The 27059-nt window shown below is 37.3% G+C and overlaps 1 protein-coding gene across 7 annotated transcripts in view; it reads right to left on the bottom strand.

Annotated features, from left to right (window-relative positions):
* LOC132311186 (serine/threonine-protein phosphatase 5-like) overlaps positions 1-8592 on the bottom strand; it is a 28494-nt gene extending 19902 nt beyond the window's left edge. Inside the window, exons 1-7 of one of the 7 annotated variants that reach the window (XM_059808971.1) lie at positions 6865-7152; positions 6337-6405; positions 6009-6082; positions 4291-4442; positions 3729-3898; positions 3574-3645; positions 611-761 (exon numbers count right to left, since the gene is read on the bottom strand). In XM_059808971.1, coding sequence (XP_059664954.1) covers positions 611-761; positions 3574-3645; positions 3729-3898; positions 4291-4369 — 472 coding nt within the window. In that variant the 5' untranslated portion in view covers positions 4370-4442; positions 6009-6082; positions 6337-6405; positions 6865-7152. Of the gene's footprint in view, positions 1-610; positions 762-3573; positions 3646-3728; positions 3899-4290; positions 4443-6008; positions 6083-6336; positions 6406-6864; positions 7153-7345; positions 7557-7612; positions 7631-7667 lie in introns of those variants that run through there. The other 6 variants (XM_059808972.1, XM_059808974.1, XM_059808975.1 and 3 more) reach the window with 6 other exon arrangements.
* Between the last annotated feature and the right edge of the window lie 18467 nt (positions 8593-27059).

The raw sequence follows: 27059 nt of genomic DNA, 5'->3' as shown, positions 1-27059 counted from the left end.
TGCACTCCTTTAAAGAGGAAGGTAAGCGTTTTTCTGGGTCTCCTTTCATTCGTAGCAAAAAACCGTTGTTCTTTTTCTAGCAAACAATTCTTAACTTTCGATGTCAAAACCATTCTTAGCCTCAATGCAAACATGAGTAGACATAAGGCTTTATTTGAGCTTGGAATTTCAACAGCATGATTATGCACTTGAATATACAAATCATCGAAGGAAAGAGTAAAGAATGAGTTTTAGAAATATGGGGGTGGCAGCAAATATCACGAACTGATGGGTTTGTGCCACTCTGAATGGCGACAGTGGCAGTGATGGGAGGGCTTTTAAACATTGTTGTATAGTGTGCATATGTATGTGACCAAGTATGTTAGTTAAGTCTTTTGGTCAAACTGAAGGGCAAATCAGGCATTTTAGTCTCTTGACGAATAGTTAATGGGAGGGAGTAAGTAGAACTCACAAACCAAACCTCAAGGGAAGTCCTCGTAAATATGGTCATTCTTTCTAGACGTGTATAATTCAGCCAAACCTCATGGAGGTCAGTGTAATTTTTCCAAAACAAAATTCAGAATAATGCCTTTATTTTTTTTTTTTTGATAAATAAAATTCAGAATAATACCTATAGAACGAAAATCAATAATATCAGCCACCGAACGCCTTTCAGATTCAGGTACAGCAATTGCTTCTTCAAATTTGAGCCTCATTACGGCTTTCTCACATTCCTTTAATTTCTTAACAGCATCAGGATCATTTGGACAGATTCTCTTGACCTAAGTTATAAAATAAATGAAACAACGAACTTCATAAATTAGCACATCACCAAAAAATATGAAAAAAAAATTGTAATACAGATGAAAAGAGCAGAAAATGCATGCATTTCCTCCAACCAAAAGAATAATAAAGTAAAGGACATAAATGAATACATAAAGAATGCATGGGGAAAAGGATGCAAAATGCATGGGTAAAAAGAAGAAGGAAAAAAAAAAAAAAGGAAGCGAAGCAGCTCAAACTGGTTTAAAAGTAAAAAAATTGTTCAACAAATAACCCTACTTGACGAAATAGAAAGGTCTCACATGACTGAAGGGAGCATATTGTAATAACAACAGTTGCACACCATACCCGTACAAAAACCATATTGCAAATTATGCTGCCTCCAAAAAAATAATACTACTTCAACAGGAACTAAATATTGCAATTTTTATCTTAATTATACTTTTTTTTTTTTTGATAAGTAATTTTTATCGTAATTATACAGTAGGATGTTTTGCAATACTTCACACAGTTACAATGTCAACGAAGAGACATGGAATATTATTATATCCTATAAATAATCTCCGCCCAGGTGCAAATTTTCCGATTCTCCCTAAAATAATTGAGAATACAGAATCCCATTTCACGAAGACAAAGTTACAGTCCAAACTGTGAAGTAATTCCTCATATCATCAGCACATTACCATTACTTTTTGCCATGTCTAGTGGGACATTGTCAAAGGAGTTGACAAATGGTAGAAAGAAGAATGCCAACCAGATCTAATCCAGAGATCCCAGAGCAGGACAAAGAGCAATGCCAAGAAATTCTCGCTAGAAGTTCTGGATCCTGAAATGAAGGAAATTTGATGGCCAAGATACAAAAATTGAAGTCAAGAACTTGTTGGAGTCATGGAATCTTGAAACATGTGCAACTCGTGTGTGAATATCATCTTGTTCTCCCAAAGTAACATTGAAACATGTGCAACTCGTGTTCGAATCTCATGTTCTATGTCAATCCCTTTTTTGAGAGAAAAGGCATGTGAGAGAAAAATGCCATTTCCAAACATCAATCTTCGAGACCCATCTCCTATCCCACAACACCAAGATGCATCCTATGGTAACCATGACATCCAACACCACCCACCCCACAAATTTGAATCCCCAAAGACTCCTCACAAAGCCATCATTGGACAATGCCAGCTTAGTCTCTCGCAAACACCCCACATGAGCATTCCACTTCCTCTGACATTTTCACTACCTTCTGTCTATCCTGGTCATTAAGGCCCCAGACATTTGATGTCACTATTCTAAGCTACATGTGCACACCATCGCTTTTCCTAACCCCCTTCCGCCCCCTCTCCCCTTCTACCTCTCCTTCCCATTTCTCCCATAACAGTTTACGTAAGAAATTTGGTTGTGAAGCACCCTCTCCCCCTCTATGCTGAGTTTTGCTTCCTGCTAGCCATTCTCTACTCTCTATCCATCTCCTGAAATAAGTTGCCCTTGACTTTCTTCCCCTGCATAGGTCAGCCCCAAATTGTGGATAACCTCCCCTATATTTCGGTTCACCCACCCCTCCTCATCCTCCTCCGTGGACTGAATCGCCAAAATTTTGTCCCCCCGGGGTTCAGAACCCATAACTGGCAAGGGATTAAGCAAACCTTCCATGTCAATCCTGTTACCTTCTCCCACCACGGTCAGTTGTCTATCTCAATAAAAGTCACTGTTCATTTCTTCATCCCCGACCCTCCCTTGCATCCCTTCTGATGCAGAACACCCCTCATTTTCCACAGCTTCACTCGCCTACTGATCTGCCCTCATTTCATCTGATCTCCACAGCCTTTCCCTCCTGCAATAGAGCTTCAGTTCAGCCAGCATTGCTCCTGCGGAGTCCTGCCGGAGTCTCAACTGAACTCCCCAACCAACCCAAATCATCATAGCACCATCCTCCTCCACAGTCAGCATTTCCACAGTCCTCACCACCATGTCTGGCACATTCCGGACTCTGGAGGTCACCTGAAACCTCCCCCAGCACATCAAAATCCTCGCCATCGATCATAAAATCCCAGTCCGACAGCCAGGAGCCAGACCCTTCCTCATCAGGCCGCTGATCTCGGCTCCTCCTCCCATTGGTTTCATCGTACTCAGAAAAGAAAGGAAGGGTTGATATTAGGCTTTTAACAGGTGCATTGCAAACTTTTCCTGGTCCATTACATCCCTTGGGATGCCTCCCCTCACAAAATAAATCCTCGGGTATCCTTTTAGCCTTTTCAGCCCATGTTGCCTTCCTGATCTGTCGTTGGGTTCAGTTTGCTCATTCTTGGGCTTGATTTATTTTATATTGCTCTGGCCTAGTTGGCTTATCCACATCTGGCCCACGTTTCTGTTTTGATCTGGTCTGACCAACTCCATTTAAATCACGGTTTAAGGCCCATTTTTACTTCTGGGAGTTATGAGCATATACCGTATATAACTGGTCATGTATACCTCTTTGATTGATTTTGACTTATCAAGAAAATAAAACAAAAAGATACCATAATCCGTTCAATAAAATATGTGCACATAAAATTCACAGAGGAATCCTTTGCTTGTAACACAAATAATGGGTAAAAAAAATTTTTAGAGATAGATGTGAACTTAAATTAATTGATCCTTAAGAACAGAGAGAGAGAGAGAGAGAGAGAAACTGGCGAATTATTATGAGTTATTATAATCTAAATCCAAGACAGACAGTAGAGTCAACTAATTGACCATTTTTAGAAATTTCAACAACCATAACATGAAATTATTACTTTCAAAATCTAATTTAAGATGTGCATGATATTAAATTACCTGTTGAAAATCCTTTAGTGCATCTTTAAACTTCCCCATTGAGAGATATGCTGCACCTCGCCTGTAATAACCCTGTAATTACTAAAACTATCAAAAATAAAGTCGCATAATTTTAGGACGCAAGGGCATCATAGATTTTAGATTGCGAAACATGCCTTTGAATAATTAGGATCTACTTCAATGGCCTTTAATGCATCCTGGATAGCGCTACCATATTCCTCAAGTTTTGTGTGAGCAAGTGCACGATTTGCCCAATATACAGCATTTTGACAATTTAGTTCAATTGCTCGAGTATATAGATCAATAGCTTGAGAATATTTATGGGCTGAAACACAAGTCAACATGCTTAGCAACAGAAAATATGCAGAAATCGCCAAAAAGGCAGCAGAGAAACAATTGTATGCAAGCAAATAATTTTTATAAATCTTCTGCAGTAAAGAGATCGTTCAGCAAAACAACACCAATATATATATATATAAGAGATTGATCAATAAAGCAACAAAAATATTTTTAAATACATATCCATATTTCTGTGCCATGCTTAGAGAGAGAGAGAGAGAGAGAAGCTTCAAAAAAAACGCAAATTGTTTGCAAGAAAAAGGATCAGCATGCAGCTCACCAAAAATGTTTATTTGATACTTTTCATTTCATCAGAACGGATTTACTAACAATAATGTGCTGCATAATTAAGGAGCATAAAATAACAAATACCATTACCTTTAAATGCATCGTTGGCAAGAAGTTTGAATTCCTCAGCTCGGGGAGAATTTGAATTTTCAGCTTCCATGCTGGGCATAATAGTTTTTGTCCACGTTAAATCAGGTTCAATAACTTAGAAGATAATTACTCCCATACACGATGCTCCACCTCTGCATGAAAAGAATAGAAGGGGCTAAAGTAGCTAACAACTGTGCTAATCTGGGCAGACCCAGACAAGGAGTATGATGAACATCACTAGAAAGACAATAGCAAAATCTTTCAAAATAAGACTAACTGCATTCAAGAGTCCAAAGCCAATAGTAAGTGGATAAAGATTATTAAAAGTTCAGGAAAAATAAAAATATAAAATATAAAAAAAGCAATCTGCACTTATCAATGATTAAATACTTGGGTACTTTAGATAGCTTTCAAAGCACTGCAGTCAAAACAGAAACTGCTTTGAATGTTCTGATATCAGTAAATATTCTATTTATTTTTCAAGAATATCACCCGCGATAATTACATAAGCAGACAACCAAAAATGCATTGGCGCGTTTTTTGGTAAGCACACAACTACAAAGAGGAACCCATAGTACAATCAGTGTTCAAAGAGCATAATACTACCAAGGGAACAACAGCAGCAGCAGCAAAACAAGCAAACGCTAAAAAGCCCTAGCTACAATACAAACATAACTTAACCAAAAAACTAACAAGCTGAGCTGGGTCACAGTAGCATATGCAGATCAGCAACTATTGGGAAACAGAATAAGGAAGGATCCATGTGATTTGAAGATTCTCGTCGACTGCTGTGTCTGGAAAATGCCTCAGAGAAACAATTCTGAATCTAATAAAGTAGATAGAGGAAGATAAGGAGAGCTTTAAAATGATAGAGTTGCTGGATTTCCCTATGAAAGAAGATGAAACCAAGTTAATGATGTCACTCCATGTACTGAGGATGAGCTGAAGGAAATGAATACCACTTCTGAAGGATTGTAGAACAGATTCTAAAAGAAAAGGGGCAGTTGAAAAAAAGTGATCATGGTCCTCTGTGTGAGTTCTGCAGAAGACACATATTATAGAGGAAATGGTACCATATTTAAGAAGTTTAACACAACATAGGAATAGCGAAAATGCCTTTTAACGGTTAAATTGAAAAATACTAATCGAACAGGGCCAGAAATACACCTCCCGAATCCATGAGGCTCTCAAATTAATTTCTAATACTTCAACATCAAGGCAGGACTGCTCTTTTCTAAATTCGGGAGCAGAAAAGACAAGCAAACATAAATAATATAAAAGTGCAAGGGTAAAAAACAGAAAACGGAGAAGTTAAAGGCATAATGTCAAATTCAAAGAAATATTGGTATTTTATTGAACAAACAAGAATAAAGTAATTTTGAAACGTTAGTTTCAACAATTTACCCATAGAATATTGATGAATCACTCTTCATAAGGCCATCATAATGAACTAATTAATATTCACTAAAATGCATCTAGCATATTCAATCTTCGCACAAAAGAAAATATGGTACTTCATAATGCAGCTGGAAGGAAGAGAAAGGGAACATACAAACAGTAAAGGTTGAGAATTAAAGCATAGTTGAGTTGATTGAACTCTATGAAACATAAACATAAACAAGGGACATGGACAGATATGACTTGCAAACATTCACACAGCAAATCTAAAAAACAAAATTAGAGAAATGATTGGTCCTCCAAAAACATGTGGGTCCCACCTGAAAGCATCCAGCGGTGCAGGCGCATTCAAATAGAAGTTTGGCCATCCACTTTCGAAGGGCCTATCATAACTCTAAAAATTAAAGTAGGACATGGACAATTAAAATGAGGCAATTTAATATAAATCATTTACATTAAAATTATATTATAGACAACAAATATGCAACAAACTAAAATAAAGAAAACATGGTGAAAGCAAATGTTAGGTGAAAGATGTTAGAAATTCAAATTGCCACAGCCTAAGATATATTTAATCATAGAATTGACATAAGAATTTCAGTAAATCCAATTAGTTCACTCGAGAATTACAGCCATTGTTAACATTACCTAAACAGAAATACCACCAACCAAGAACATTCACATGGATAGGAAAAACTGCTGGCAAAACACAGAATCCTGAAAAAGAAAAAGCAAAAAAAATTACTCCCCCTGAATAATCAAATGCATATAAAAGGGAAACCCGTTCAACCCAACCCTAAACTCTTAAGGCACAAAGGGATTTTTTGCCACCATTTTAAGACTACCCATTTTGGTCCCGAGGTCAAAAGAATCAGCTTTTCCCATTCCTATCAAAAGCTATATAACTACTTCCATGATGCCAACCAAACAGCGCCTGATACTACGATTAACTCAGAAAACATATACCCATTAAATATCATTGTATGCTATGAAGTTGTTGAGGGAATTTAAGCAAAAATATGAACTTTTTAATGGATCTTTATATTTCATTCTCTTAATCCTGGGTTCACTGAAGCCAAACTGAGAGGTTAATTCGAAAGCACTTGAGGCCAGAACAATCACAAGGTAAAAGAACAGTTGCGACATGGTGTGAGTAGGGGACTCAGAAAAATGTACCTTAGACCAAGTCTGGAAACCCTAGTAAGGTAAGTGTGATACGCTTCTTGTGTATATTGTGAACTGGGGTGGGGGGAACTAGAAGGACCTAGATAGAGTGAGAAGACGGTCTCGGTTGGGTCGGATCGTGTCGGGTCATACGGGTTAAAGTTCAACGCATATGCAACCCAGGGTTTATGGCAGCGTTCTGAACCAGCCAGAGGCAATCACGTACTCACTTTTTGGTCGGGTTGATTTGGGACTGCCTGAGATTGATTATGATTTCCTGTTTTGTTGTTGTAAAATAAAACAGGGTTGAAAGGCCCGTTTGAATTTATTGCTTACAGATTTTATTTTATTTAAAATTGGTATCACACTCCATAAAATATAATTTAATTTGTTCATATATCCTAAATATCTAAATTACCCTTAATTTTATTTATTAACTCTCAAACATATGTATTGTTTGTATGAAGGTTAACATGTGAAATAACAATATTACCCCTCACCAAAGCCAACATTATCTCTTCACCATCACCGTTTCGGCGAGCTTCATTCCCGCCCACCATTTTCAGCTAACGCAAAGAGCTTTAGTCTGGCGAATTTAATTGAGGTAAATTCCTATCATTGAATTTTAAAATTTCAATTGATTTGAGAGAGATAAAAAAAGATGAGAATAGTTAGTGTTATAGATAATTATAACTGAGAGATGAGGTCCATGGGGGAAGGTTTGTGACCGAAGAATAATCACATATGACAAATAACAAACCACGGTAATCTTTAAATTTGAAGAAGATTCGTCGGCTTGACAAAAGTGCTATTACGGTCGGCGTCGTGACGGTTGCGGCGAGGACGAGCCGATTCAACTCTCCTTTCTTATATTTTCACTCTCAATTCACCAAGCCCACCAACAAAAATCACACCCAATTCATCCACCAGCACCACCACTCCACCATTGTATACGATGCCTCTTTGATTACATCATTCCCAGGTCACAACCCATTTCAACTCTCATTTCTCTTATATTTGGCCTCTCAAATCAGCAAATCCAAAAACAAAAATCTCACCCAAATCCACCACCGGTGTCACAAACCGGCAAACCTACTTCATAAACGCAAGTAATGTTTAGATGGGTCAATCCTCCTCCAGCTATAGGCTCTCGCCGCCGACAAGCCACCGTCTAATCAACCCCACCACTGCTCAAAGAGTCGCTCTCTGATGCAATCGAGCGAATCCAGTACGGAATACATCTCCAAGCTTCCCGATGAGTGCTTGGCCTACATTTTCCAGTCTCTCAGCTCCGGTGACCACCACCAATGCTCTCTCGTCTGCTGCAGCCTGGCGGTGGCTGCTGGTGGAGGGTCAGAGCCGCCACCATCTCGTTCTCAAAGCCACCTCCGAACTACTCCTTTCGATCCCTTCCCTCTTCTTTCAATTCGACTATGTAACGAAGGTTGCTTTCGGATGCGATCATCGATCTGTCAGCTTAGACGACGACGCTTGATTCTAATCTCCCTCTGGTGCCCCAATCTCACGCGCCTCAAGTTTCGCAGCTGTCGTGAGCTCACCGATCTGGGAATAGTCGCTTTTGCTGCGAACTCCAAGTGTTTGAAGAATTCTCGTTTGGGTCTGCCATGTGTTAGGGCTAAAGCATGAATGCATTGCTCGATCACAGCACATCACTCGAAGAGCTCTCTGTCGAGTGCACATGAACGGAAATGAAACACACCCACTGAAAGGCACATGAACAGGAATGAAACACCCCAGTGGTGGTGGGACAACTATCACCTCCAGTTGCACGTAATCTATTTTCTCCTCCTCCTTTTTTTTTTTTTTTTTTTTTTAAGTATAAGTATATCCAACATTTTTGTAAAGTGCATCCTAAACATTTTTCTTCTGTGCATTCCAATATTTTCTTATTATGCATCCCAAATATGGGTGATGTGGCCATTTCTAGATCACTCATTTCAAAATGGAGTAAATGACACACTATTTCACTTGAGATGATTTTTGCCGAGAGGTTAGAGTCTTAGGCTTAGTTTGGTAAAGTGTAAATGGGAGGAAAAGAAAAGAAAGGTTATGGAGGGTGATAAAAAAAATAAAAAATTGTGTTTGTGACTGAAAGTTGGAAGGAAAGGAAAGGGAATGGAGGGTTTTGGGGAGATAGAAATAGGCTTAACAGTAAGTTTTGTAATCCTCCAAAAAATGGGAGGAAATGGAAGGAAAGGGAATGAGAGGTTTGGTGTGTGATCTTTGATGCCAAATCTGCCCTTAATTACAGGTGAATTTAGTTTTGCAAAACAAGAATTACAGACCTTGATTAGTTGATTTGGAAAAAAAAAAAAATAAAATAAAACAAAACACATACATACAAGTTAGCAGTTGCAGAGAGAGAGGGGGGGAAGCTTGAGAGTTGACAGACAGAGGGCCAACGGCTGAAGCTTGCGAACTGCGACGAACAGCGGGGGATGGAAACTGAAAGATATGAGTTTTGATTTTTTGAACAATCTGAAATGATATGCCAATATGGGTTTTGAACTTTTGATTCGTGCAGACAAATATATAAAATAAAATATATGGGTTTTGAACTTCTGATTCTTGTAGTTGCAGGGAGAGGGAGAGAGGAGGGCAAGTTCAGAGTCGACAATGAGAATAGCGATGGAGGCCATTGGTGAGGCTGAAATAATTTGCCCTAAAAATATTTTCTTTCTTTTCTGGTGGCCCATCAGCCTTGGGCCTTAACAGGAGACAATATATATATATATATATATATCTTTTAAAATATTAAAGGGTATAATAATAATTTTATTAAAATAATTTTCTTTCTTTTCTTTTCCTTTCTTTTTCCAAACATAATTATTATCCTTCCATTTCTTTTCCTTCGTTAATCAACCAAACACGATATGGGATTAAAATTATCCTTCCCTTCCCTTCTATTTCCCTCATAATTAATGTTATTATTTCCCTTCAAAACCACCGTACCAAACATAGCCTTAAAGAGAGAGGGAGGGGGAGAGTAGAAACTTGAAATCCAAAAAAACAAACAAACAAACAGGGGTATAAAGGTCTAACAAATTAAGATAAAAATGTACTAGAAATAATGGAGAGTAGTCTATGCATTTTATTTTATTAATTTGAAAAGGGGATTTCAGAGCAAATTAATCAAACCTGATGGAGTGTTTGGCTGAGGTTTAATCTGGGAGCAATAAACCTAAATCTAAAGGAGTGTCTCAGTATTTAACCCAAGAAAATAATAGTGATAAGGAACCGTAAATTATTCATTAGAACTGTTATAACGATTGTACCTTACTAACCAATGAAAAACACTCCAATAAAGCAAAGTGATCGACTTTATGAATTAAAATAGTCCCCAACTTAATAATAATGTTGTCCTAGTCAGTGAGGTAACTAAAAAGGTAAAAATAATAAGAAGTAATTGTATCTGAAAAGGTAACACAACGTGATATAAGCCAACATTTTATAACGTATTTTTTGTTGCCTCACCACCAGGATTAGACCCGTATTTGAAATTTCAAAGCCCGGTAAATTTTCCATCTTATTTGCTTCAAATGTTCATAGTTTTCTATTTTCCCAACCAAAACCAGACCAACAACAACCAAAATTTCTGGACATTTTTTCTCCTCTGGTGTAAAGCAGTGTGATTCTTCACCTCAAATGTTCACGGGTTCCTATTTTTTCAACCAAAACCAAATCAACAATAACCAAAACTTCTTGACTGTTTGTTTCTCTTCTCTAGTGCCGAAAGCGGAGTGATTACAAGCAAAATCTTAGAAGCTCCCATTTATCTCTCTTCTTTGATTCTGAAACCATAGGAATTTCAAAGCAAAATTGAGGAGTTTTGTTTCTTTGGGTTTCCAAAGATTTTCAAGCAACACATTACGTACAACTAATATTGGGTTTGTTTGTTACTTTCATATTTATAGTTGTTATGTATGAACCCTACTAAATGTTTTATATGTTCTTATGCCCTAATAAGTGTTAGAGAGGAATTATGCATTTATCGTTTTCAGTCAATTGAAATGGGCAAGATTATTCCTAAGTATCACTATTATACTTGTAATGTGTAATGAAAAAGAAGGATTTTTGTATACCTTTCATTGTTGATACATGCTAGAATAGAGTAGGGATACGCAACTGCTACTTATGGGTATTTCATTTGTATTAGCTAAATATACTCATATGAAATTTTTATTAGAATTGGAGAACTTCGATTTTTTATATTGATTTATAATATTTGCGATCAATCATTGATTCTAAATACGTGTATAAATTCATATAGTGAGATGAAATAAAAGTGACATGTGACTTGAATAAAGTATGACGTCTAGGATTTTGTCTATGGAAAATATAAGAATTTGTTTACATTTCATTGCTCAAGCATTTTAGAACAGAGTTGTGATGTGTTATTCTTAAACATGAGATTATTTATATTAACACATTGGGATGTGCACCTCATGCACTTTTGGGGATTATTCAATTCAATTCAGTTCTTTTCTTTTCTTTACATTGTATAATTGCAACATGTTAATTTGAAATTGGGATATTGTCTGCATTTCATCGTTTATACATAACATAACAAAGTTGTATGCATTTCATTGTTCAACATTGTGGGATATGCATCTCATATACTCTTGGGGATTATTTAATTCAATTCAGTTGTCTTCTTTTTTTTCTTTTTTCTTTTTTTTAACATGTTAGGTTTTTTGAAGAGATATTTTATACATTTCAATACTGATATATGACAAAACTAAGTTAGGATGTGCAACTCATCTTTTCCATTTTCCATTATATATTTGTAATAAGTTAGGAAGAGGATTGGATTTTGTTTGAATTTCATGACTGACATATTATATTAATTGAATTATGTTGTAGGTTTGTTATTTAGCCCTTTCTCATGGAAGATGAAATTATAAATATTGAAGACACGGTAAATGCTCTAGTTATAGAGCCTGAGGTGATAAAATGGAAACCAAGATTTGCAATGGAGTTTGATTCAAAACAAGAGGCATACGATTTTTACAATGCATTTGGGGGTAGATTTGGATTCAGCGTTTAGAGGGAGTATTTTAATAAAAGTCATAAAATTGGAAAAATTACAATGAGATTATTTGTTTGTTGCGAGGAGGGTGTAAAGGTGAAGGACAGAAGGGACATATTTACAAACACTCTATGGGGTGAAACAAGAACTGGTTGTGGTGCATGAATGCATATTAAATATAACGAACAAAATTGATAATTTTTTACAAACTCACAACCATCCTTGATGGTAACTAAGAGGGGTAAGGGTGCATTGGTTACCAAAATTTCTTCTCAAAATATCCAAATAGATAATGTAGATGTTTCTAACAGTCTTACAGAGATTACATAGAGAAACAAGAATGCTGGTCTATGTGAAACCCTAGTTGTCACCACTTGTTTGATGAAAATTCTCAACCATTGCAAGTATGAATGACACCAGTGGTTTTACAAGGAAAAACCCCAATGTGGGGTTAAAAAACCTTTGAGCTATAGGAGCTCACCCAACTAATCCACTATATATGCTTCAAAAGATCACACACTCCCTGTTTCACTCTTAATCACACATACCAAGCTCACTATAAGTGCTCTCAGCACTCCCCCTATCCCAAACACCCATTGCTTTAGACTAAACAGCTCATAATCACTCACAATAGAAGAATAATATGTGAATACAATGCTCTCAAGTTGAAAGATAAATGTAACACACAATGCAAGCTTAGGAGAGCTAATAACAGAACTTACTCAAGTTATGTCTCTGAAAGATTGAGGCCAAAAAGATTAAAATGCAGCTTGACCTTTGTCTATGCTTGATATCTATTGTAGTAGCTTCTTCCAAAAGTTTCTCACTTGCTTTGATGGACTTCTAAAGTAGATGAAGCAAGGAGACTTAAAGAAAGCAAGATGAGGCTCGCAATCAATATAACAGTAGTAGGCATTAGTTTGAGATGATTAAATGGGCTTCAGTGATATGATGCTTAAAGAAACTCCTTCTGGAGTCTATAAATGACTATAATAGCATGCTCAAACCTTCTAGTTCTGAAAAAGAGATAGCACAAGAAGAATTTATCTGAGCTAACTTGGTGGACGCACAACTTTAACAGAATTGCAGCAGTGTGAGAATAGCTCACCCAAGACCTTAAGAATTCTGGAGCTAAAGTCATTCTTGCTCAGAGAATGTTTAATGACAACACAAGAATGATTTGAGAAATAAATGCAGCTTATTCTCAAGAAATTTTCATAGAAATAGATGTTTTCTATGTATATTCTCTCTCCTTCTTCAACAGCTACCTCAATAACATTATATAGACAGAAGAATGATGACTCAAATGGATAGGAATTCGAGCTCTCTTTTTTTACCATTGCAGCTCAAAAAGTAGTTCATGTCATTTTCTTTTTAGCAGCTGTAGGTGCATATATTTTCGGCCTGAATATGAAGATTCAACCTAAAGGATTAAACACTCAATCAAGAAAAGTAAATAGAGGACTGAAAATAAGATCAAGGAAGAACAAGAGCTAATAACAGTGGGAACCATATGCCCTTCTTTAGGTCTCACCCTTTGTATTTATCCTTGCTACAATGAGGATTCTTTGGGGCCGTTACGGGCTGCTACATATATGGTCTTAAATTTTCATAATTGTTTGCCATTTACTATCGGGCGTTATGTGACACCCCTTGGATCCGAGACATGGGTTGATCAGGGCCAAGCCCAAACCTGAGGGAATATCAAACAATTAATATATAAACAAACACAGATGACAAAAAGAATTAAGAAATAAAATAATAAAGCTGAAGGGAAAACTAATATAAAATCCTTCAAAGTTAAAGATTAAAATAATCCAACACTCCAAAACTTCCAAGAGTACTACTCGGGAATCCATCAAGTGGACCCCTGAATAATATCCCAACTTAAACTAAAAAAACTGCAAATAAAATCCAAATCCAAACATGGAATGAAATCCTACGTCATCGGTAGAATGAGTGATCGTCTCTGCTCAGCACAAACAAACTCTAAGACTGGAACAGTCCGATACCTGAAAAATAAAAGTAGGTCAGGCCCAAGAGCAAGTTCTTTCTACAACAACCCAAACAGAGACCGGATAACTATACATCTATAGCTAACCCATGCAATAACTATATAATCCGTAAATATATATATCCACACTAAAGGACTCTCACTGGACTACAGGCCAGTCTCAACCTAAATAGAGACAACATGCAAAACGCACCCGAAGTGGGCATGTGTACCTAAACCTAAACAGGGTACACCTCCGACCATCATAGCCAGCTATGCATCCAAATACATATACGCTCCCTAACCATCGATCCTGAGACTCAAGCTCATATCGAGGTACCATAACTATATATTTAAACTCCATCCAAACCAAAGTAGCGCCGCTCAACTGTTCGTTGCCTTGACACAACATAAGTATAAGTATCCATTAATCCAGCTAGTCATTCAACTTATTTAGTTGAGCTGACATCATTATAAGTAGGACTTAACATTTGAGTTAATCCATTCCCTTATATAAAATAGGTAGGACTTAACTGATAAGTTAATCCATCCCTATAGTGCCGCCATTCCATACTGGTGCACTAAATCCACACAATCCAACCATTGATGTAACAATTTTAGAGGTACATCTAAAACATCCAATGTTAAACATAGTAATAATATCATATTATGCTAAACCAAATAGGACAACTTATAATTTATTTAAGTTTCCTATGTCACATATCCTACACATACAGAATCTTAAACAGATTGATATATCTTTCTATACAATCACTTAAGCATTCTCCATACTTTGTTTAAAAGTTATTTAAATCATCCTTAGTCCTTATTCGATGTTTAGGACTCCACAAATCCAATATACAACTAATATAACGTTGTTTCCGAGACTTTACCAGGTAAGGCTCGAGCATCCTATCCAAAGCTCGAGCATCACAACCAATTGCTCCAGCTTTCACAACCAATTGCTCGAGCATCACCACCAATTGCTCGAGCTTCCACAACCAATTGCTCGAGCATCACCCCTAACTGCTCGAGCTTTCACAACCAATTGCTCGAGCATCACCACCAATTGCTCGAGCTTTTCATCCCAATCCTCGAGCTTCACAACCAAGTGTTCGAGCACTGTAACATCGGTCTGACTCTGTTACGTGAAAACCCAGAATTTTCAACTGTGCATTAAATCCTTAATTGTTTCAAGAATCCTAGGCATGTTTCTACGTTCCATCCATATACAAATATAACAAAACATTATATAAAACGTGTATCAAATTCACAGACTAATCAAATTAATTCATGAATTTAGCAGTTTATACACAAGAACAATAATTTATAAAACCTAAATCTAGATCAATTAAAACATATATTTCAATTTTAATTAATCTTTTACACATCCCTAAGTTATACTAGAAACATATAGATCACAAATCTAAGGAGAAGTGCAGAACAGAGAACTTGCCTGTAGGATTTGACAAAACCCTAGCCTCCTTCCTCCTTCTTCCTTCTCTCTCTCTAAAAAAATAAGTGATAATAATCTAACCCCTTTTTCCAACCCTATAGAGACATATTAATAGGCTACAACCAAACCCTATTTTTTTTTTCCCAATCCACATCCAATTAATAAAAAGAAAATAAAATAAAAATAAAAATAAAAAGGTAACTAAAAACATAAGTTACGTAAATCTATGTATATAATTTTATTTAAGTAAAATAAATACCCTAGATTATCTTCAAAGGACTTTTTCTAAATATATATATATTATTTAATTATATATATATTCACAATGGGTAATTATCCATACCCATTAAACTCCTTATCCAAGTAGTCCATGGAACCGAATTGGTTGGCCCATGACTACTACCCAATACCCTAAAATAAAATAAATTAAAATTAAATTAAATAACATAAAACAAGACAATATTTAAGACATTTAATTTCCTAACCATTTTAATACAAGAAAAACAACTAGCCTTATCTAACACAGAATTCAATTAAACAAGTATTTCAAATAAACACATAAGTAATTCAAATATACAATTAAAACAAATAAACAATTAAACAATTTAAACAATTAGCAAAAATGCAAATAATCAAATAAAAGTAAAATAAAACAATAATTAAAATGCTGAGACTATCATTTTAAAATTAGGTGTATTACATTCTTCCCCTCTAACAAAAGGAATTTCGTCCTCGGAATTCGCTCTTACCTTCTTCCAATATTTCAGGAAAATGCGAGCGAATGACATCCTCTCGTTCCCAAGTAGACTCAGCCTCATTGTGGTGACTCCACTGAACACGTACTAAAGGGATAACCTTATTACGAAGGATTTGATCCTGACGGTCGACAATACGACACGGTGGCTCCAAATACATTGCATCCAGCTGCAACTCAATCTCCCCAACATCGATATGCTGATGCTGATACTGATCCTCATCTCGCAAAAATTTCCGTAACATGGAAATATGGAACACATTGTGCACACGATCCAAAAAATTCGGTAATGCCAACAGATAAGCAACAGCTCCAACTCGATCTGTAATCATGAATGGACCGACAAACCGCGGTGACAACTTCCCTTTCTTCCCAAAGCGCATTACCCCTTTCATATGAGACACTTTGAGTAGAACCCGATCCCCAACCTGAAACTCCAATGCACGAGTACAACGATCGGCATAACTCTTTTGCCTACTCTGGGCAGTACGCATGCGATCCCTAATAAGAGCAATCTTTTCAGAGGTATCCTTAATGAACTCAGGACCCAAAAATCTACTCTTACCAACCTCCATCTAACAAACAGGAGATCAACAAGGTCGGCCGTACAAAGCCTCAAATGGTGCCATACCAATAGTCTTCTAGAAACTATTATTATAGGCAAACTCCACAAGTGGCAAATAACCCTCCCAGTGGCCCTTGAAGTTAAGAACATACGAACGAAGCATATCCTCCATGATCTGATTAACCCTCTCGGTCTGTCCATCAGTCTGAGGGTGATAAGCAATACTAAGATGTAACTCTGTACCGAAAGCCTGCTGAAAACTCTTCCAAAATCCTGACACAAAGCTCGAATCCCTGTCTGATATAATAGATAGCGGAATGCCATGTAACTTCACAATCTCCGTAATGTAAAGTCTCGCCAACTGCTCCGAAGTGAAGTCAGTGCGAATAGGCAAAAAATGAGCTGATTTAGTCAATCTATCAATGATGACCCAAATGAAATTGTGATCCTTAAAAGAATTAGGTAATCCCTCCACAAAATCCATAGAAATGCTCTTCCATTTCCACTTTGGTATAGGTAGTGGTTGTAGAGCTCCTGGAGGCCTTTGATGATCAATCTTAACCATCTGATAAGTACTACATTGAGAGACAAACATAGCAATGTCTTTCTTCATACCTACCCACCAAAATTGCCGCTTCATATCCTAATACATCTTATCTCCTCCTGGCTGAACAGAAAACTCAGAATGATGTGTCTCAGTCATCACATCCTTCCTCAAATCATCAGCAGAAGGTATGACTAAATGCCCTTTGTACCTTAAACCTCCATCAGTCCCAACATAGTTAAATGGGACCTCCCGAGAAGTAATCTCTGTAATTTTGTCAATGCACTGCTGATCCGTGAGTTACGCTTTCAAAACCTTGTGAATAATAGAAGGTGTAACTACCATGCAAGCCATGAAAGCATCTGACAACTCATCCACCATCTTCAAAGCATTCCACTCAATAGTGAATAGAGCAGAAAGATTAGCAGCGAGTCGGCGACTGAGTACATCTGCCACCACATTCGCTTTCCCTGGATGGTATTGTATAGAGAAATGATAGTCCTTTACAAACTCCAACCATCTACGTTGCCTTATATTCAGCTCCCGCTGAGTGAATAAATATTGTAGACTCTTGTGATTGCTAAATAATCTGAAGGACTCACCCAACAGATAATGCCTCCAAATACGTAAGGCAAAGACCACAGATGCCAATTCCAAATCATGTGTTGGATAATTAAGCTCAAGAGGCTTAAGCTTTCGAGATCCATATGAAATCGATCGCTCCTTCTGCATCAAAACACATCCAAGACCTTGCAAAGAAGCATCTGTGTAGACAAGATACTCTATGGAGTAGACAGAACCGGTGCAGAAGTCAATTTAGTCTTTAGCTCATCAAAAGCTTTCTGACAGTGTTCATCTCATACGAACCGTACACCCTTTTTAGTCAGATGAGTGAGTGGTCCCGCTATCTTTAAGATAATATCCTGCCAATCCGAGGAAACTCCGAATCTCGGTAGGTGAAATAGGTTGTCCCCACTCAACCACTGTTGAAACCTTGGCTGGATCTACAGCTATTCCCCTTTCTGACATCACGTGACCCAGAAACTTCACTTCTCGCTGCCAAAATTCACATTTCTCAAATTTGGCAAACAATTGGTGTTCACAAAGCGTCTGCAACACTACGCGAAGGTGTCTAGCATGATCGTCCTCTGACTTAGAATAAACCAGAATGTCATCAATGAAGACAATGACAAACTAATCTAAATAAGCCCTGAAGACTCTGTTCATTAAGTCCATGAAAACTGCTGGTGCATTAGTCAGTCCGAACGGTATGACACGAAACTCATAAGATCCATATCTAGTAAGAAACGTTGTCCTAGGAACATCCTGCTCCCTAACCCAAAGTTGATGATATCCAGAACGTAGATCAATCTTAGAGAAGTATGTAGCTCCCTTCAATTGATCAAAAAGATCATCAATCCTGGGCAAAGGGTACTTATTACGAACAGTAACCTTGTTCAACTCCCTGTAATCTATACATAGGCGAAGCGAACCATCTTTCTTCTTTACAAATAGAATTGGTGCTCCCTAGGGTGAAGTACTCCTACGAATGAAACCCTGACTGAGTAATTGCTGAATCTGATCCCTCAGCTCTCGCATCTCCACTGGTTCTATCCTATATGGTGCTCTAGCAATAAGCGTAGTGCCTGGATCTAAGCCAATCACAAAATTGATCTCTCAACTAGGTGGCAACTCTGGAATCTCCTGAAAAACATCCGGGAAATCCTGTACAATTGGTATGCAATCCAATGTCACAGTAACCTCCTCCTCCGTTTTCTCCTCCACATGAAACAAATAAGTGTTACTGCCCCAATTAACACGTGGCATAGCGATGACGTACATATCCTGACTAGGTATGGTGAAGACAATAGACCTATCAAAATAATTAACTTGGGCATGGTAGTGAGATAACCAATCCATCCCAAGTATCACGTCATAAGTGTGCATGTCCAGGACTAACAGATTGGCTAGAAATCTAAGTCTACCAATATCTAGTGTCACAGGCCCATCACTCTGATGTAATATGGCAGTATTGCCCAACGATGTAGAAATCCCCTGAGGTTTCTCCATACCCGCGCCGTCATCCCAGATAAATTAACAAAAAATCGAGATACAAATGAGTGTGTAGCACCAGTATCAAACAAAACACGTCCCTGTAAACCATGAATAGGAAACTTACCCTCAACAACCTGAGGAGCCTACATATCCTGTGGCATGGGGTTGTACACCCTGCCATAGTGCAACTGTTGTGGTGCCTGTCCCTGAGTCTGTGGCGGTACCGGTAAAGTTGGATATGCCTGTCCCTGAATCCGCAAAACCTGTGGAGCGGGTAATGGTACTGGCTCCCTCTGCCCCTGCTGCACATGCTGTCCCTGTCCTTGTCCTACTTTAGGACACTGCCTAGATGTATGACCATTGTGACGGCCCTGGTTTTTAGGTCAGTGCGTCAGTAATGAACCGAAAGGATGATCCGATAACGGATCCGAATGTGGAAGCGAAAACAGAAAACAAGACTCTAAGAAATCAAAGTGACCTTCCATGAGGTCGTGAAACTCAATGAGAATTGATGCGGAAGCAGCAGATTGAAAATATGACGAATAAGCCCCCAGGGGCAAAATAGTCATTTTTTAAAGTATGGATTCCGGTGCCACCAAGCACACCACTGGAAAGACAACAAAAAACTAATCAAGATAGACTCAAGAATCACTTGATTCGAAATCCGGATGGAAGAGAAAAGTCAAAACAAAGTTTTGACATCGCCGCGGCCGTGAATAGTAACCTGGGGAAAATGCTGAAGTTCGTGTGCCGTTTTGAGGTACTAAACGATGTTTTCTAGAAAAATACGAAGAAGAAACCCCCCTTAAAATAATTTTTCCAAGCTGACCATATCAAAAGAAAATTTTATTTTTGACGTGAAATTCCCAAAATGCCCCTACAACAGACTTGCTCAAATAATGCAAATGAGCACAAGAAATAAGATTTTGGCGTAGGGTTTTCGGGTCCGAGATGACATTTTCTGAAAAAATGTTGTGAAAAAACACCCCCCTAAAATCACGTTTTCTATGTGATCATGTCAAGAACGGAATCTATTTTTCAAAATAAATTCTCGAAATGCCCCTAGATCAGAACTGAACAAGATGGTTAAAAGTTGCTACAGTGACTATTTGCAACTGAGAGCAAAAACGGGTTAAAAAAAAACACAAAGAAGAAACCCTCCACAAAATTGAGTTTTTTACGTGACTGAAGAGAGAATTAAAAAAAAAAAAACGCAATGTAGAATGTCCGAAATGCCCTTCCATAAAATCTGGTCATGGAGGTCCAAAAAGCTGCTAAAAAAAAACAGAAAGTTGAACTTTGCGATCGATTTCCGGCACCAAGACAACATTTTCTGGAAAAACACAAAAAAGAAACCCCCCCTAAAATCATGTTTTCTAAGTGAGCATGTGAAGACCGGAATTTATTTCCCCAAGGAAAACCCCAGAATGCCCTAAAATCAGATTATACAACAAAAATGCAAAATGAATCCATAGGAGGCTCATTTCACCAAAGGAGAAGGTTTGCCCGGAAACAACCATACATGCAAATGTAACTTACCTATTAGGACATGCTATAATAGTCCACGGCTTAAAAATACCACCGATGCAAAATTTGACCCCCCAACTGTCAAAAAGGCAAAAATGAACTAGAAATGGGAAATTTGAAAACTAAAATTAGGAAATGGTTTCAAATGACCGTTTGGCCCTTGGCCACACTTCATACAAGATAAATGAGACCTAGTGGAGGTACCGGAATACACTTTGCACCACCCGATTTGAAAATGAACCCTTAAAGGCTCGGATTCTACTATTTAGCCCAAAAATGTAATATGTGAACTAAAATGCAAAAATAAAAACTAAATAGTATTTGGCCCTTGTCACACCTCACATATGGCAAATGAATGATAAAGGATGAATTACATACACAATGCACGCACCGGTGCGAAAATGACATATCAAAACCCTAATTTTCATGTTTTTCTCATTAAAAACAAAATTCTACATTTTTGAATATACGAGGATTACAAATGAAGTTTGGCCCTTGGCCACATATTATATACATAGAATGAAATACCAAAAAGTGTGCTTAAGCACATAATACAAGTTTGGAATCGAATATACACATTTGACAAAATGGCTACAAATGGCATTTCAAGTCGACATTTACAAGAATTGAAATCTTCAAGTCTACAAATCATCCAAGCATGATAAGAATCACGAACCAAGTCTTCGTACCTGATCAAATCCCCCAGTAACTTCGGGGTGAGTAAACAAGTTTACTCGTAGAGAATGAGCATGCATCGACTAGATTTCTTTAGAGATTTTTAGGACTAACATGATATAGTTCAAAAGGGATCATGCCACCTAACGTCTATGTCAAAGATTAGACTCAGGGATCATCCTAAGCTACCATAGAGTACAAGCAATAAGAATCATGATATATATACATATATGAAACAAGTCAAAGTTGGGATAATCCAAGAACACAATAAGAAGGATGCTAGAATACAAATTAACATGATTGGGAGTGATACATGAAATCAAAAATAAGATATAATATCTATGCAATTAACAAGATTGGAGCATTCCAATTAACACGATGGAAGTAATATAAGAAATCAATGACATGGCATAATATCTATGCAACTAAACAAGGATAGAACATTCCATGAAACCCGAAAAGAGTTATACATAAAATCAAGAACAAGGCATAGTGTCTATGCATTTAAACAAGGATAGAATACTCCACATAACACGAAAAGAGTCTTAAATCTTCAAGGAATACAACACTTGAAATTTAAGGAGTTAAATCACGAATAAAGCATAAAATCTATGCAATGAGACAAGATTGAAGCATTTCACATACACGACAAGTTTAAATCTTCAAGGAATAGCAACTTGAAATTTAAAGAGTGAAATCAACCAATGTGGAAACTTGAATATCGTCCGGATTAAAACCGTACTCTTGAGATCACTTTAAGGCTACTAACCCATGGGTACCTTTCCCCTAGTGCGCACTATAGTTGTAGAGGGACATTCTCCCGTACTAGACATAATCCTATAGAGATGAGCTTCAAATGGATTCATAAATACTTTGACATTGAATCCTAAACACTTACCATCCTATCTACCCCTTTCTTCATTCTTTGTCCATGATCATTTAAGCTTTAAAGTATTCTCATTTTCATCCTTTCTTTGAGTTGCTTTCTTCCTCATTATAGTCCAAGTTATCTTTCCTTGCAACTTCAAATCTTCTTTGTATTCATGGCTTTCCTTGATGTGATCTTAAATAATGGAATACTTGGAATGATCTTTAACTGTACACTGTTTAAGTTGAATAATATGGTATATTTGTGTAATAATATGATATAGGTTATAATAATACGGCATATTGTCCATTTAGCCCTTATTCTTTGGAATTGTCCATTTAGCCCTTACTTCATTTAGGGCTTTACATAATTTGTAAAAAAAAAAAAAAGAAGAAGAAGAAGAAGAGATAAGAAAGAAGGAAGAAGGTCTGCGTCTGAGTCTTGGGTCTGCGTCTGAAAAGAACCATCCTTACATCTCTCTTGCCCTTTTTGTAGTTGAAAAAAACCCTAGCCTCTCTTCTGCGTCTGAGGCTTGGGTCTGTGTCTGAAGAGAACCATCCTTACATCTCTCTTGCCCTTTTGTAGTTGAAGAAAATCCTAACCTCTCTTGCACTTTCTCAGATTCAAGAAAACTGAAACCTCTCTTTTGCCCTTTCTCCTTCTTTCCTTTTCGGTGATTAAAGAAGACCCCATAACCTATTGCCCTAAAAACCCACAAAGCAAAGATGTTATTTATTTTTGATTTGGAGTCCTGCTTTCAACAATATTAAGCAGCTGTTCAAAAAGTCTGAAGTTCTCTAGTTGGGTGAGTGTGAATTAGTCATGTTTAATTTAATAATGCTGCAGCATATATATGCAATGTTAGATGAGGTGCCTAATGTTTGCATTCACATGTATGTATGTTATTTACTCCCTGATTTAGGGCTAATTGGAAGGTAATTAGTTACCTATTTTAGCTAAATCATATTCTATAAATTGGATGTAATACCATCAATGAAAGTATCGAATTGAGTTTTAATTCTCATATTCTTTCTTTGAATTTCAAGATGCTCAAGTATTTGAACCCGAGTATCCAGGAAAAAGCAAAATATTTGATGGAAGAACGGGGGATCCTTTTGAACAACCTGTTCTAATGGGAAAGCCTTATATCTTGAAATTAATTCATCAAGTTGATGATAAAATCCATGGACATTCCAGTGGCCATTATGCACTTGTTACACAACAACCCCTTCGAGAAAGGGCCAAGTAAGGGGGACAGCGGGTAGGAGAAATGGAGGTTTGGGCTCTAGAGGGATTTGGTTCACATGTGTGCATTAACATACATACGAGATCCTAAACGTTTTTTATTTTATAATTTTTTAGTGATTAAAAAGCACTACATGATCATCCTTTCTTTTCTTCTTTTTTTGTAATTGTGTTGCAGTGTTGATCTTTCTTGAAGATTCCAGTTATTACATTCAGAAAAGGAAAAGTTACGAACTTTCTGTGTTCTCCACGCCATTAGTTGAATATTTACAAAATAACTTTTTGGTGGCTTGTATGTATATCTTCTTCTTGTACTGGCAAGTTGGTCTTTTATTAAAAAAATCTAAAATCTTTCTTACATTTCCTAATTTGTTTTGGTAATTGTTCATTAAAGTTGAAATTTCTATAATAAACCTCTCTTCATTTGGAACAATACTATTGAAACTAAATTGTTGTATGTTTTATAACTGTGCTAGAAATTAGAATAAAGTTGTTGTGGCAATGGATAGTTCTCTATCATGTATACAATCTAATTTCTTGGGGATTGCAATTGTTCAATTAAGTTCAGAATAGATATGAAATTGTTCAATTAAGTTCAGTAATTCCCTTTTACATATATTACATTTTTTGGCTGAATTATTTTCCTGAAATTGTGGTTGCATAATTGTCACTGAAATTCGATATTGCAGCTTGATATGTCAATTTTTTTTAAGGCCTGATATTGACTTTTGATTCTAATGTCCTTTTAGTATATTTTATTTTATTTAAGAATAGGTTGAAGAATGGGCACATTATTACAAGAATAGGCGGCTCTTGAAGGTCACTTGCTGAGATGGCATTACTTCGTCAAGTTACCAAAGAATACTGTAACGGTGAGCGTAGCAACGGTTGAGTATATTTTTTTTTGTCCTGACAAACAAAAAGCCAACCGGCCATAACAGGATCACCAACAAACAAACAGAAAAGCAGCAACAACATACAGCCACATACACAGCAAAACCAGACGACTCCAAAGAAACCTAACATTAAGCTAAGACATGACGAGCTTAACCAGTTTCTGTTGGAGGAGAGCGTCCAGCGCCAACCAATATAGTAATTTTTGTTGCAAAAGACTGGGAGAAGTCGGAATTAAGTAAAAGAGTCAGTCAGTTGCGCCCCCACCCCCCAGATGAAACGGAATCGACACCAGTCAGACTACTTGGCAGGCAAAATAGGAAGATCAATAGCCCCAGTGGACCCCTCCCCATGACCATCTCCACCCGGGAGCCGATTTCGGATCACCTACACTGGACAAAGCGACCACTGCATTTTGCAAGTTAAGCGAATGATTAAAGGAAGGTCGACCCAAAGGTCTCCCAAAAATCCCACGAGATTCACTAGGCCAGTCCGGAAAGTGACGAGCCAGAGAAGGTGAAGGAGGATGACCCATATCCTCCGCCCCATCAGTTCAGTATCATCCACATAAAGTCATTTTTTATAATATCACCCCTACCATCACCCACTTCTTTCTCCGGCTGCTATAAATTCCTGCCAATAAACCCTTTAACCCCCAGCCAACCACCATACTCCTTAAATCCTAACGACGAAGAACCCCGTTCCACAGTGCAAACTTTTCAGTGATGGCCAATAATACCACAAAGAAAACAGAAAGATGGTAGTTTTTCATAACTCACTTGAGCATTAGAGGCCATGCCAGTTGGATTAGTTAAAACTACATAATGGCGAAGGGGCTGCAACACATCTAATTCCACTTTAACACGCAAGACCCGACTGTCCGCAAGCACCTTTAAGCAATACTTTTATCTCGGAGCTCAACTTTTAAACATCGCCCGAAAGAATTAGCAATCCGTTGGCCCATCTTTTCAGATAAAAGGTTCGCCTTGACATCAGAGATTTGGATCCAGAAAGGGAACAACCGGAAGGGAGCTTCAGAGGTCAACAGGCCCTCCTCCAACACTTTAATAACCACAAGGTGACCATCTAACAACCATGGACAGCCTTGAAGCACACTCTGTCAAACACTGGCATCTGGAATGAGTAATTGAAATAAGTTCCTCCCCATCTTAAACACTTGAAGCTGCTGGGACATACTATGATTATATTTATCTTTTGGCCAAAGCTTGGTAAATAACTTGTCGAAAGTGAATTTCGCCCCTGCAAGAGACTATCATTACAAACCTGGACTCCTTGAGCAGAATCCTCTTCAGATAGGTGAATCGGCTCTTTCTCGGCCGGCGTTAATGTCAAACCGCCAAACTGGTCCAGAACTCCTTGTTCCATCTTACCCGCAGACAAGAACATGAAACAAAGAAAAAGGGGAAAAACAGTTACACCCCACCTAAAGCACAGAAAGAAAATGACAGTCGATGTATAACACACCCCATGAGAAAATCGGGTAAACACCAAATATATAGCCCATGAAGGGGGTAGAAACCAGAAACATATCATCATAAATATAGAGCCACCGCCATTGAAGTACCACTGACATAGGCTGAAAAGGCAGTTATGCACAGCTCGGGAGAGATATTCTTAGAAAATGTAAATCCAAAAGTGTAGCGCACTGCAATACAGTCCAGTCACAGACCAAATCAGCACATTGCCAAATAGAAGAGAAAAAAACGTACCCAATAGAATCAGAAGGATATAGGTCAATCGTAATAATAAGTTATTTTTAAAAGGAAGTTCTAACTATGATCCAGAGTAAAACCAGTCTTTAACAACACTGGGTTATATTTAGTTCTAGATACAACTATTTCGATTTCAGTTCTAATTCTTCAAAAGTCGTTGGGAACGATTCCGTTCCAATTTAACTTGGAATCATGCCGAACCGAACCAAATGCACCATTTGTAAACCATGATGTTAACCTTACAAAAATAAAATAAACACAATACAATGAGAAAAGTCACTTGCACACTCTGGTTTTAGTTAAACAATTTTAGAATTTTTGTGTGTCTGCGACCATACGGTAGCAGATAGTAGGACCCATTAAGAACCCTAATCTCTATCTTACTGCCAGAAGATTCAATTTTTTTGAAATTCATTGATTCTCCCCTTCTTCATCTTCTACCCTCTAGTTCTTTTCTGTTGCCAAAAAATTAAAGAATATGCATGGAAAAATAACTTTTTTAAACAAAAGAAAAAGATGAAAGGAAAACCACTTAGGAGGGTTTTTTGTGCTAGTAACCATTTCTGAAACAAAAAGTGACAGCGTGATGAAAAAGGAATACTAATGATTTGAATCAAAAATAAAACTCAAGACTTCGGAAAACAAAATAAAATTTTTCCAAAACATTGTCCATACTTCTATTTTTCAGCAATTAAAAATTATATAGAGTGCCAATAGTTAGCACAACCAAATTCATCAAACTCACAAAAATGCCAAATAACAAAGCATTTATTTGACTCTGATGGTAACCCCATCTTCTATCAGATTAAAATGGTGATTCAAAACGTATCACAATCCATGGTTATATA

This window comes from Cornus florida, unplaced genomic scaffold (genome assembly GCF_030987335.1).
Source record: "Cornus florida cultivar Cherokee Brave unplaced genomic scaffold, ASM3098733v1 CherokeeBrave_3.0.0_Hap2_Chr06, whole genome shotgun sequence".
Taxonomy (NCBI): domain Eukaryota; kingdom Viridiplantae; phylum Streptophyta; class Magnoliopsida; order Cornales; family Cornaceae; genus Cornus; species Cornus florida.
Note: the sequence above shows the minus strand (reverse complement) of the source record. Positions and strands in the feature narration are given on the sequence as shown.